Consider the following 13,062-nt stretch of genomic DNA (forward strand, 5'->3'; position numbering starts at 1 on the left):
ACGTTACTGTGTAAAGTAGCATGTGCACATCAATTTACACCTGATCCTACCCCTGAATGATTCAGGCCAGCATCAAGAAGGCGTAGATGAAATTTGCCCCCTAGAATGCTGTTACTGTAGTGCGTAGTGAGAACTGAATATGAAGGAAGCTCTTCCATGCTGGAAGGTAAAACTGCATCTAATAGCAGCAATTCTGATACTGTGATTTAATAGTTCTAAACAAAGGTCAGTTGATGTAGTACCGACCTATCCAACATACTCCACCTTGCTGCTATAGTATGAATTCCATACTGTATCGGAGTATGTTGGGTAGCCTGACAGGAGTGCTTCACACCCTTCCTGGATGCTGTTAGCTCTCAGAATCTCTCAGCCAGCCACAAGCGTTCTGTCCAGCTTTAAATACAAGAAGTTATATAAATTGTCTGTAATCCTGTGGCCAATACGCTGTGATCTGAGTAGTAACAGGTAGGGGAGGATAACTGGAAAACCTCACTCGCATTGGAAGGATGTGATGCTCATTTAGAGTAGCTTGGATTTTTGAAGTCTTCAGCATTGGTTTCTGTTGTGTGTTTTTTTTTCTTTTTAATTTTTATTTTTTTGCTATAAACAGATACCTCAGTTAGGATCTCTCTAACTTAGCTCCTTGAAACTGAATATTCATTTTGCTACCTGGAAACAGGAAGCCTACAGATATGGCTAAGCGTAGAAAAACTGATGTTTCTGATCTGCTTTGTGTCATAGTAACTACTTCAGGTGCAGTAGAAATTGCATTAGACTTGCAAGACTTATGTCAGGCGTAAATGTTATTTAAACAGAAATTTAATGAAAAAGTTCTGCATAGTACTCAGCTGTTATACCTTTTCATTTCATCATAGAAAGAGGATATGTGATTTCATTATAGGAGGAAGACAGCTTGATTCATTTGCAATCTTCCAGTATCTCTCTCTCAGAACAAACGCAGCTGACTTGGGTTGACGCTGGCGGGTAAATATTCCTTTCTTGTTCCCCAAAACACGTGTGGTCCCTGTAGAGAAGTTACAAAACAAAGTATATACAAAATGCTCTTATATTCCCCCATTGCAAATTGTTTCAACGTATGTACTAAATCAGGTTAGGTGGAAGAGACCTATGCACTGTTTTTCCTATACAACGGGGAACCGTTGTGTTCAAGGTACAACGGGGAACTTGGCAATATAATTTGCATGATCTTGGCAAGATCGACTGATAAAAGTGAGCAATAGAGCTGCAATTCATTGTGTTTACAACTGGAAGTCGGTGACAGTTAATTCAGGTATGCCCATTAACTTCATCAGTATTATATTTACAGCAGATGCTCCTTCTGCCTTTAGTGCCACCTCGTAACCTGATGGTGAAGACATCAACTACTAATTGTTTTGCTGTACTATTCTTTAGTGATGTTCATATCCTTTTTGCCTATTTTAGCCTTCATGGGAAACTAGAAAAAATGATTTCAACACAGAGACTGGAACTGCATATGTGTACTTAAATTTGTCTACATCTTTCCATCATCCTATTTGAAACTTGTATTACTTTTCTGACTGCTTCTGTGATGACTTAACTTTTTAATACCTATGTTGGTGCTCAAAAAATGATTCTTAAAGGTGTTTCTCTGAAATGAACACTGACTGTTCACTACCCTAACTTGCTGCAGGTGGCATATGCATAACTGGTTCCTTAATAGGTCTCCTTCTGAGTTGTAATAATTTAATTGCTGTGTGATTGTCTGCACTGTAGTGCCCCATACCTGGCAAATGCACTTACCTTTAATTAATAGTGGATTCAGCATCAAGGTAGACCATTGTCTACCATTGTGACATCTGGCCCTCCATTGCTAAACCTCAATACCAAGTTAATAATGCATTATTTGAGGTGCCCCATTATTAAGGGCAGTTATAGATGATATAAGCTAACTGAGACTCTGAACTGAGGAATGCCAAGAAAGAGACATAATCTGTCTGCTCACAAGCTTCCCTTGCATTCTGCCCTAGGGCACTGTCCTGTGTTCTGGCTAGTATTTTGCAGGTGAAAAACTGTGAGAGAGCTGGAGAGAGAGGATGCACTAACCCCTTGCAGAACCTTCCCTCCTGGTTCTAGTTATGCTGGGCTACTGTCACAGAAACCAGCTATATTCTGTCCTCATAAGGAGAGGATCCCTTTTTCGTACCCTACAGCACGGTATGCTTTCTGTGTGTCATAAACCAGCTTCAACTTGCAGGAAGGATGGAGAATTGCCTAGGATATAAATATAAGCTTACCTTGATTAGTCATGAAATCGGCGAAGTTCCAGATGAGCTCCCCAATCACGTACTCTTTCCTCTTTTTGTCAAAAACAGAGTGGTACTCTCTCAGCATAGCTTTCTGATACTCCTCGCTGAACATAAGAGGTGGATCCTACAGCCAAGAAAAAGAGATGGCCTTGAGTGAAGGTGACAGTTAATCTCAGCAAAGGCTCCATGTTCACTTCTCTTTACTGGAGACCTGCTTCCTGAGGACAAGCTTTACAGGTGCTCAGTCTTTTCATTGCCACTGCATTTACAATGGCTATTTAGTGAAGATCAGCAATTACTGAAATTGCAAAGGGAAATGCATCAAATACTAATGTAAGGGACATCTGGGGAAAATCTGTGGTTTTGCTTTGTAATGGTGCTTTATGATCAGGATGGGAGTGGCATCTCCTTCTGTGTGGGCTGGTGTCATGAAATGAATGAATGTCCACTCTCCAGTGTTCTATCTTCCAGTTAGGAATTTTCTACAAATGCCAAAGTACGGATTTCTAAATGCCTCTTTTAGAGGTTTACATGGAGTAAGTTTAAATTGACAATTAACGATAGCACAGTTGCCAGAATGGTTAATTGTAAAGGGAAACACACTGTAGCTTAGGACCCAAAGAGAAGTGTTACTTGTTCCACACAGGGAGTGGAGCTAATACCAGCAGTCAGCACTGTTGAAAACTGCTTGCCTAGTGGAAAATGCAGGAGAGAATGGCTTTGGCTCTAGACGTCAAAACTGGTATTCTTATCTCCTGTGAATGAGAACTTAATAGCACCATGCAAAATGCTCACTGATTATTTTTTTTCTTACCAACAACTAAAAAGTTAGGTAGAATCTTACCTCTTTGTTAGTCAGTGGCAAAGCTCATTGCTTTCAGTGAAGCACGATTACAATCCTGAGTCTTTTGGACTTTGATCTAATGCATCTTAAAATTAAGTAGTCAGGCTCGTTGGTACCAATTCTTCCTAATTAGATTTTGCTGAGACCCTTTAGGAAGAGCAGTGATTCTTCCAACTAAGGCATCTACAACACTTACGCTGTGAAGTCCAGGAACTGAGTCAGCTCCGTATTCACTCTGGATAATAGGTTTTTGGTAGGTTTTATACCAGTTCTCAAACTGTGCTGTGAGTTGCAGTGGAATAACTTCCAGATGGCCTGGGTCGTGATACCAGGAGAAGTAGCTATTTACACAAATTACATCCACGTAAGGAGCCTACAAGAAATAAAGGTAGGAATGGTTTGTCATGGAGCTCAGTGTAAGCAGTCTTCATTCATAAACTAAATCTTGGTTTCACAGAATTCAGTTTTGTTACCTGTAGAATAATGCCTTTTGTCCCATTCTTAAGACCCTCCCAACATGACATATTTCCCAGAAAGGAAAAAAAAATTAACAAGGCAATGGTGTATTTGGCGTTTCCTTACAGACTTAAGTCACAGCAAAGAGTTAAACAAGAACAACCCATTTAATCCTTAGGTTTGTTACAAGTTTTAGGGTTTTGAAGATGTCTCTGGCTTGCTGGTACTTGTAGACATACTGAATATTGGAATGTGATGGTCAAGTTAGTAGTCAACTACTTTGACTAGCAACTAAATTTGTGCATCAATGGTGCAATACTAAAAAAAAAAAAAAAAGCATTCTGCAAGTTATATGCCATTTCTACCACATGGGCAGTATGATAAAAGGGCACAAAGCTCCCTAAAGATAAAGTGATGTTGTATGTAACTTGTTCAATGTTCTCTTAACATGTTTTGTAATAAAAGAAAAAAGTTCTAATATCACAGCAGTGTATGAGATCTGTTCTTTGGTTTTGTTTTTCTGTGTTTCCTCATGCTTGTCAGAATGTGGTGGTGGGGCTGAGATGGTCTGTGTGTGCCTGATGTAACAGCAGGATCCAGGAGCAGGATCCTTCCCAAGTAAAGCCTCCAGGATCTTTTCCTGGGGTGGGAATGCAGAGACCCCTCGGTTACAGAAGGCCATTCCTGCTAACTGGAGGAGAGCTTCAAATGTTTCTATGATTCTATAACCTGTAGCAGGGACAGATGGTAGTCTCACATCTACCTAACCTACAAACTCACCTTCTAACAGTGTTGATTGTACACTAGTGACACAAAGTATTAAAACCACTTTGAAAAATCAAAAGTGAGGTAGGAACTACCCCTGAGACCAATTTGTGTGTGCTACAGATGCTTCATTCATGCTATGGCCAGCTTGAAGCACAGGCAGCCAAGGAAAGTACCTTTCATCTAATTACGCAGCGCCAGGGTTCCAATTACAAAGCTGAACTTGGGCTAGAAGAGCTTTTTAGATTATTCGACGTTAACAGACATCTGCCAAAGATGAGCTAGAGCAATTTAAAGCAGGAATTAAGGCAAAGTTTCCTTCTTCAGACTCCCACAAAGGCTGTTAGCATTTTAAGAGGTTTAAGCTTTGGTCTAATTGCAAATGGGAAGCCTGAGCATTAACAGACGTGATCACAGGAATAGCAAATCATCACCATGCTACCAGAACCCAGGGGGTGATCCTGTGCACTTGACTCAAGATAACTCCTCTTTTCTCTTACAGACTTTTTGTCTGCCTACAGTGATGGTGTACAGTAATAGAAACTAAAATCTGTTTTCTTCTGCCTTCCATTAAATATCATTAGAGCATTTGGCAAGGTGAGGGAAAGGACCATAAAGCAACTGACAAGAAATGTAATATATGAATTAAAAATGCTAGAAATTAACTTACACCACGATCAACAGCATAGTTGGTATCGGTCACAAAGGTTACAGGTCTGGTGGGATCGAGAGCTTTAGTGTGAGCTACCAATGTCCTGTTCGTAAACAATAAAACAAAGAGTTCAACAACAGCATGGAGAAGCAGTGTGGCCAAGCACAACCTCACCTTCCCAAGCTCCTTGTCTTTTTACCCACCTCAGACATATGGAGCTTCTTTCAATTTAGTAGGCAGAGTATCTTTAAGTAAATACTGCAGGACACTGAATGATTATCTGCTACAATGTGCCTGCAATTCTAGCCAGTTCTGTAGAGTATAAATATGATGGGAGACCTTTATCTGTCACAAAGTTAATGTTATCCCACGTGAAAAGGAGCAGAGTGGAAGTACACCAAACACAGGTGTACTTTAACTTTTCTGTTGGGGCCAGGAGTTGTTGGAGAAGGGGCAAAAAAAAAAAAAAAAAAGTGAGAAGGTGATGGGAAGCTTCAGAACAACTCTGGAGATGTTTCTCCAAAAAACACTAAGCCCTAGGCCTATGCCACAGAAGACAAAGCAGGCTGGCTGCTGTTAAGGAGACGTTAAGTGAGACGAAGAATGGGAAGGTCAAACTCTGCTGCTACCTCAGCACTGCAGGAGGGTGCTGGACCATTCTGAGGAATGAAAATTCACAGCTCTCAATGAGCCTAGAGCTACCAATGACAGTCTGCTACCCAATTTCAGAGATTACTCTTGGCTATCCAAAGCTTAAATCTTTTTAAAGATAAAACTGAGGGGTCTGTAGGGACTCAAAGCAGTGGCTTCAAAGTGGGGTGTCACTAACACCTGCAGAACAAATAACTAGCACTAGCTAAAGAAACTCATCTACAGAATTAAAAGCCAAATATTTTATAACTTTACTGTAATTTTCAGACTTAAAGAATTTAGCACTTGTCTTCTTTAGGCAGGACCAAGGAACGACCCATTCCCATCAGGTCTGCTTTTGCTTGACCCTTAACTCAGAAGAGATGCTCAGACCAAATGGAATCCTGGTAATTTTGGAGATGTTTACTGATTCAGAAACAACAGGTTGAGACCATTATGTGGTCCTGGACATCAGTTCAACATATGCAGCAGTTACGCTTTTAGTTTGCATCTGTCAGTACTGTCTCAGAGTTCATAAAAAAACGCTGGCCTTTTCTTTATTACTTCTCTGTACCATCCCAAGGCATGAAGATGTATCACTTGTCAAGATTGAAGCCTCAGCCCCGTGTGCAAGCACTTACTTGAAGTAGTAAGCTGCTGGGGGCAGCTCTGCTGCCGGCTCGTTGGCTACTGACCACATCACAACTGACGGCCTGTTCTTATCCCTGCGGATCAGCTCCTCCATCACAACAAGGTGATGCTGCAGTGACTTGTTCCCAAAGCTCTCACTGAAAAGGAAACAAGGCCAGGTGAGGATACAAAAGCCATCCCATTTGACTGTCTGATAACTCGGGGGGTGTGTAAGCACAGCTGAGCCTCAAAACCAAATACAGCTTCTGCCCTATTTCCCCAAAGCTTGCTGCACAGTTCAGGGCCATGATTCGGACTCGTTAATCAAGCCAGATCTGACGACGCAATGCCCATGTGGCAAAACGCCCTCTGGTTGCCCAACCTCTCTGGTCACACGTGGCATTGGGGGAAGCTTCAAAATGCAACGGGCTGATTTCTAAATAGAGCAAAGTACTTTCATTATCAGGGAGTTACAAGTTGCAGGACAGGAGGGGGAAGCTCGTGATAAGGATAAGAAAGAAACGTGGGGAAGGGTCTTTCATGCACTTACGGCATTTTAATCCCCACTCCCGGGCACTCGTCGATCACCACGATGCCATAGGCATCGCACAGGTCCATGATCTCCTCAGCATAGGGGTAGTGGCTGGTGCGGAAGGAGTTTGCCCCTAGCCAGCGGAGCAGGTTGAAGTCCTTCACGATCAGGGCCCAGTCGAGGCCTTTGCCACGGATCTGAGAGGGAAGACAGGAATGGCTTCTCCCTGCTTCTCCTCACACCTCTGCTGGGCAGCCCTCCTTCCTGCTTGCTCCCAGAGCATTTCCAGCCCCACGCACTGCCTCTAGCATCCCACAAGACCTCTCCGTGCAGTATTTGTCTTTCTGAGCACAACCCCATGCACAGCCACCGAGACACAGGGTGCTTGGAGAAGCAGCCCCAAGTGAGAACCTGCACTGCAGCCACCTGCTGTTTTGGGAGGTGCCCTGCCAGGCCACCCTCTCCCTCCACAGGGGTTCTCCATGAGGCAGGGCAGGGCTGAAAGGCCCCAGGTAGTGAGGAGAAGCCCTGAAGGAGCAGGTTCAGGGCTGGGCTGGCCCTGAGGTGAGCGGCACGGGCGGGGATGGAGCCTCCGGAGGGGCTGTGGGGCCTCCCTGTGGTCAGGCTGTGCCTCGCAGCCCTGAGGCTCAAACCTCCCTGCAGGAGACTTTGCCCCCTCTCATTTCTTGGGGAGGGAAACCGATGAAGTTGCTATTTCTGACTGGAAGTGGTGGCCGGGAGGTCGTTTAGATCCTCTGCCAACGCAGCCTGGGCTTAGCCATACAACCTGAGAGGGGCGTTATGACTCTGGCAGGTCTGGGCATGGTATCCCCTTATTATTAAAAAAAAAAAAATAATAAAATAATAATAATAGTAATAATAATGGCAGCACAGACCCACACCCCTGGCAGCTCCCAGCCTGAGAAAAGGGTGTGAGGAATGAGTCCCTTTAGGCAGAGAGGAGGTGAGAGCAGGCATTGCCTTGGCAGCACCAAGCACAGTGCCATTAGGTGCCCCGGTGGGTGCCATGCACTTACGTCTGCATCCTCGTGCTTGTTGACCCCGTGGAAGTAGAAGGGCTTGCCGTTGATGAGGAACTGCGTGCTGGTGACGTGGACGGTGCGGATGCCGACCGGGAGCGTGTATACGTCCTCCAACAGCGCCTCATTTGCCTGCGCCTGCATTTTCACCTGCAGTCCCAAGGGGAAGACACACATGAGGTGCTGGGCTTCGCAAGGATCCTCTCTCCTTCCCCTCATGTGCAGGGGCTAGCCTGACCTCCCATCCACTTCCCAGCCCTTCCTCGCTGCCTGCTCCTCAGCACTGCTTCATCTACCTTTTGTGGTCCCTGCGTAGCTCTTCAGGAAGGAAGCAAGATCTGACTAAATGGAAAAGAGAAATCCAAGCTGGGAAAACTGAAGGATGAAGAATGAGGCCTGGATGACCCTTTTAGGGCATATTTTCCCCAAAAGCTTCTTTTTCCCTTATTCATCCAGCTGTTTCATTGCCCTGACAAGGCAGCGGTATGCCTTTTCTCCTCTGCACCTTGATACCAGGCAATGACTGAAATGTCTGCTCACAAAAGCCATGTTTCTGAGCCTCTGGAAACTCACAGCAGCTCATCTGCCCTCATTTGTGCATCTCAATATCACTGCTCCCCCTTGACTCACACGGTCTGCCAGGCTCTTTCTGTTGAACTTTCGTCCAGCAGAGTGGGAAGAAAGCTCATTGCACGGGGAAGCATGAGAAAGAGGCCAGCAGCCTCTCAGTTTATACGGTATCTCCTCCCCTATATTGTTTCAAACAGTCCTTTTGAAGGAGGTAGATAAGGCCACTCACGTGAGAGGCAAGCATCTGAGAGCGTGGGGTGCCCCCCTCTTCTCACCGACTGACCTTTCCATTCGGCACTAAGGAAGCTGGCAAAGCTTGATTTGATTACAGCACGATTAGCAATGCCATTCTAGTGATGTAAACAGGATCCAGAAGAGTAAGGAAGATGGGCCATGTGGCAGCTCCTTAATGCTATTACACAGTGAGAGGAAATGCAGGCAGAAAGGAAGAAATGGCATTGTTACCTCTAAGAAGTAGCGGTATCCGGGGTTCTCGTGCATCAGATAAGGCCACCAAAGATTTGGATTTGAGACTTTTAACACTCCAGCTGGTCCATCGCCTGTAGCAACCACTCTTCCCTCTTGGTCACGTAAACTCAGGGACAAGGAATAGAGCGTGCTGCCGACTACTGATACCTGATATTGCACCTTTGCTAGTTCAGAGAACAACAAAAAGACAATCAGAGACTGGCATGAAAGGAAAAATACATGCATAAAACACTGGAAGGCTTTCACATACAGCAGCATTAAAAAGTCAGGGAGATGCAGAACAACAACAGAGAGGCACAAATTTTAAGAAGCATGACCTGTCTGTTTTGAGGTCTGGAAGTTTCCAGGAAGATTTGTGTATCACAGGTTTGGTACTTAGGGATAATCGTGCTTTAAGTGGCAGGAAGACTGCTGCCCCTTCTGAGAAATTCTACTTCTAGAAATAACTGTTTGTCCCTTCATTTTAAAGATAAGGTCTTGCAAGTACTTGTTTTTACTTCTTGCTTTTGAAATTTTTATCATATTCTTGAAACTGCTGAGCTGTACAATAGACCAGCTGAGGTTAAAAAGAAAGCCACTAAGAAAGATATTCAATTGGACGCTTGCAGGATATTTTCTCTACTGCCCTTGTCATCTCCATTTGAAGCCTGAGGTAGCTGCTGTAATTGTTCTGAACCTACCAACACTCTCTGTTGAAGTAGTTGTCACAGTAATATCATCTATGTAGACAGAAGGAGTGGTGTAAAGCACAACCGGGCGATGGATTCCAGCATAATTAAAGAAATCAAACCTGATGTTCTGTACAAAATAGTTCTTGGGATACCTGAGTGAGCAAGACAGGAAAAATGGCCGCATTATGTTTCATTACACAAGAACTGAAGGCAGCATATGGATGCTAGCAATGTGCTAGTAAAACAGTCCTTATTGGATCTCTATTTCAGAACTGCTACTGATGCTATGCTGAAGGGGATTACCAGTTAACAAACATCTACTGCACTGAATAGGTTTGATCCTTCAGGATAGCAGGTACTTGCACTTCCAGCTGAATTGAAGCTTCTCAAATCTGCCATTGATTCAGCTTGGCAAATCACTTAATCTCAGTTCCCTGTGTATAAAACAGATGGAGTAGTTCAGTGTAAATCTCATAACACTGAAGCTTAAACTTCTCACTGCTTGACTGATGAGTTTTGGTCTACGTACAACCCATTATTTGTAGGTTTTATGGAGGGCCTTAGAACCAGCAGCTGAATAAATTCCCATTCTCTCATCCCTGGGTTAACCTCAGCAAGGCAGCACTTTAGCAACTCACCTTGTGCGGTCATTCATGTACTCAATTGACCCTGGAGGCAGAGTGTGAGGTGTCAGTGTGTTATTCAGTGCAACAGTGATGCGGCAGGGAATCTGCGGGCTGCCCTGGACGATGCTGCTTATATCTGCTTCAAAAGGGAGGTGGCCGCCTTCGTGCTCCACAACCTGCACTCCATTGACCCACTGCAACAGAAGACAGCCATGAGTCCGAGCGGTCAGGTTAGGTTTTTGTGGAAAGTTTAACAGTGAGATGGGAAGGAGTACAGCGACAGGCAGTTGGATTCCCAGTAACACCAGACTTTCTTCTAGGCTCTTATTCCTTGTGGGCTCAATCTGGCAGCCCTTCCTTACTGGGAGCTAAGTCTGCAAGAGTCGCTGAGAGACTGTTTTGGGAAAATCGGTATTTTGTCCCTTCCAGGCCTGCAGCAAGGAAATGCTTTATTGACTAATCCTGTTACTGGAGGATCAGAGAAGAGAGCTGGGAAGCACAGCCAAGTTCTTGGCTGGCGGAAGATAATCAAGAGCTAAGAAAATCATAAACTGATATAAAAACCTTGGCAGAAACCTGTTCACTAAACAAGCCATGGGACAAATTTTAGCTCAACACGATCTTGGAAACACATGCACAATTATCCACGCAACGTACCACAACGGAGTAGTAATGGGCGCTCCCAAACCGGAGCACCACCCTGAGGTTGTCCTGAAGCCAGCGCTGAGGAAGCAGCACCTCCTTCTCATACCAAACCCAGCCGATGTAGTTCTCCAGGTTGGGGTCTTGAGTGATATCATTGAAGCTGGCAGGCACGGGCATGTCAATCACAGGACCAGTCTGGCAGGAATTGTACAGAAAAGGGGGAGAACAAATCATTTAAAAAAAGAAATTCTACTGTCCTGGCCATCCAACCTGACAGCCTCAGAAATCAAAATGCCTTTTGCAAGTGGAAATATCTGGAAAAACCTGTTAGAAACTAATGTGATCTGTCACAGGTCCTATGCAAGACCCACTTAATACTACACCCTGCTCCTACAGGATGAAGCTGCTCCTATCTTTTCCCCTCCTGGTTTGTAATGGGGAAATGCTTTCATTAATAGCTTTGGCACTATCAGAAGGGTAGGGGGGAAATGCCCAGATGGATGTTCAGCCTGACAAAACATAGTTTCTCTTGCACAGCTCTAGCCTTTGGTGTGCAGTGCAGGCGTTGTGGCACCAGCTCATTGATGCAGGATGCTGCTCATCGGGCTATGAGCTGTGGCAGAATGGTGGCAGAAACTCAGGATGTTTTGGGACAGTGTCCCCAGGGAAGGACTATGGAGACTGAACATACTTAGGCTGAGAACAGCCTTTCTCACTCCCTAAAAGCAACATAGATTCCTGAGAATTACCGTAGGGATAATTCACTGGCTTATTACTAACATAAGGATCACAGGCAGGCAGCGTAGTGTTGTAACACATTTAACTTTTTGGTAACCGGATTCTATTACACAAGAGAGCTGTTCATTTTTAGCACCTGCTGTGCTCGTGATGTTGCCGAAACGAGCACTGCAGCAGCCTGCAGCTGGGGAGCTTCCCCTTTCCTAAACGAGCTTTTCCACGAAGAGTGGAACGAGGAAGGTCTGGTTGCCCAGGGGCGAGCATCATGTGCGGGGCTGACTCAGCACCGAACTGCACCAGCACTGCAGAGAAATGCACCCCCCTTGGTAGACTTCAGAAAATCCTAGCAGGAATGAAAAAACACTTAGATTGTGAGCGGGATTTTGTAGCATCTGATGCAGGATAACCTCTGGCTGGGGTGGCCATAATGTGCGTCTCCTTCAAGGAGATTCTCTGACCCTAAAGTAGGGTGGGTGTATGCCCTTCAGCCCCGTTAGCAGGGATGTTGTGCAGGACCCCTCTCCTCTGGCTCTCTCTTTTTGCTCTTTTTCTTCTAGCAGCACAGGGTCTCGTCTCCCCTCTCCTTCCACAATTAGGCGAAAAAAGCACCCAAAAGGCTGAAGAAGAACCCAAACGTTTGCATGCACAGAACCCACAACTTCCATAGGAGCGGGAAGGGGGTGAATTTCATCCCAAGCGTCCATCGGAGCAGGACAGGGATGAACTTAAGAGCAGACCCAAATCCAAGCGTGACTCCTCCGTGTGGGACAGGGGCTGAAGGGCGCCCTGCCCGGCCACATTTTAGGCAGTTTGGCTCTGCAGGGCGCAGGGGAGCGCTGTGTGAGAGCTCCTCGTGTGTGGAGCACCCGGCACCCAGCACCCCCGCAAGGGGAGGAGAAGCAGAAAATCGCAGCAAAACGGGGCGACGGTGCCTGGGTTAGGGGATGAAGAGATAAAGAGATAAGGAAATAAGGAGATAACGGAATAAGGAGATAAGGGGCTCCCCGCCCGCCCCCCTCACGCCCCCGCTGTACCTCCCTCAGCGGCCGGCGGTACCAGCGCTGCTCGAAGCCGGCGGCCCTGCCCGGCGAGAAGTCGGCACGGAAGCTCCAGACGCCGCCGAGCTCCTTCAGCTCTCGGGAGGGGCTCTCCCGGGGGTACAGCATGCCGCCCACCGCCCCCCGGGACCCCCCGGCCGCCGGGACCGCCGCCAGCAGCGGTAAGAGCAGGCGGCAGAGCCCCACCACACCGCCCGGCGCCGCCGCCGCCATTTTGGTTGTGGGCAGTGCCCGCTGGGGGGGATGGCTCTATCTGTGTCTGTCGTTTATTTATTCGTTCTTTTTATTTATTTATTTATTTTTTCCCCCCATAGTGGCTTGTTGAAGTGGGAGGTGCTGAAGCCGTCGGGGAGTGCTGAGCACCCGGCGGCACCTGGGGGCGGGCAGCAGGAGGGTGCTGCTATGCACAGCCCCATTGGGACTGACCC

At 46.0% G+C, this 13,062-nt stretch overlaps 1 protein-coding gene across 2 annotated transcripts; it reads right to left on the reverse strand.

Moving 5' to 3' along the window:
- Positions 1-801: 801 nt before the first annotated feature.
- Positions 802-12,862, reverse strand: GUSB (glucuronidase beta). 2 transcript variants are annotated; one of them, XM_084493093.1, is made up of 13 exons: positions 12,765-12,850; positions 12,611-12,724; positions 10,851-11,033; positions 10,206-10,387; positions 9,577-9,719; positions 8,873-9,060; positions 7,835-7,987; positions 6,816-6,994; positions 6,277-6,423; positions 5,024-5,108; positions 3,329-3,505; positions 2,277-2,412; positions 802-1,024 (listed from the first exon to the last, which is right to left on the reverse strand). In XM_084493093.1, exons 3-13 carry the CDS (start codon positions 11,013-11,015, stop codon positions 870-872), a joined length of 1,710 nt encoding a protein of 569 aa, XP_084349219.1. In that variant the 5' UTR covers positions 11,016-11,033; positions 12,611-12,724; positions 12,765-12,850; the 3' UTR covers positions 802-869. The 2 variants fall into 2 exon arrangements, with proteins under 2 accessions (XP_084349219.1, XP_084349218.1); XM_084493092.1 differs by having other exon boundaries at positions 12,611-12,862.
- Between the last annotated feature and the right edge of the window lie 200 nt (positions 12,863-13,062).

This window comes from Aythya ferina (assembly GCF_964211825.1).
Source record: "Aythya ferina genome assembly, chromosome: 19".
In the NCBI taxonomy this organism is placed as follows: Eukaryota; Metazoa; Chordata; class Aves; order Anseriformes; family Anatidae; genus Aythya; species Aythya ferina.

What these genes read in the sequence shown, in the direction of transcription:
- GUSB (XM_084493092.1), bottom strand. Translation starts at nt 12,847, where the DNA reads ATGGCGGCGGCGGCGCCGGGCGGTGTGGTGGGGCTCTGCCGCCTGCTC. An exon ending in GATACCGCTACTTCTTAGAG is followed by an intron (nt 7,988 to 8,872) that starts GTAACAATGCCA and finishes TTGGGACTGCAG; the next exon opens with GTGAAAATGCAGGCGCAGGC. An exon ending in CCAGCAGCTTACTACTTCAA is followed by an intron (nt 5,109 to 6,276) that starts GTAAGTGCTTGC and finishes GTTTACGAACAG; the next exon opens with GACATTGGTAGCTCACACTA.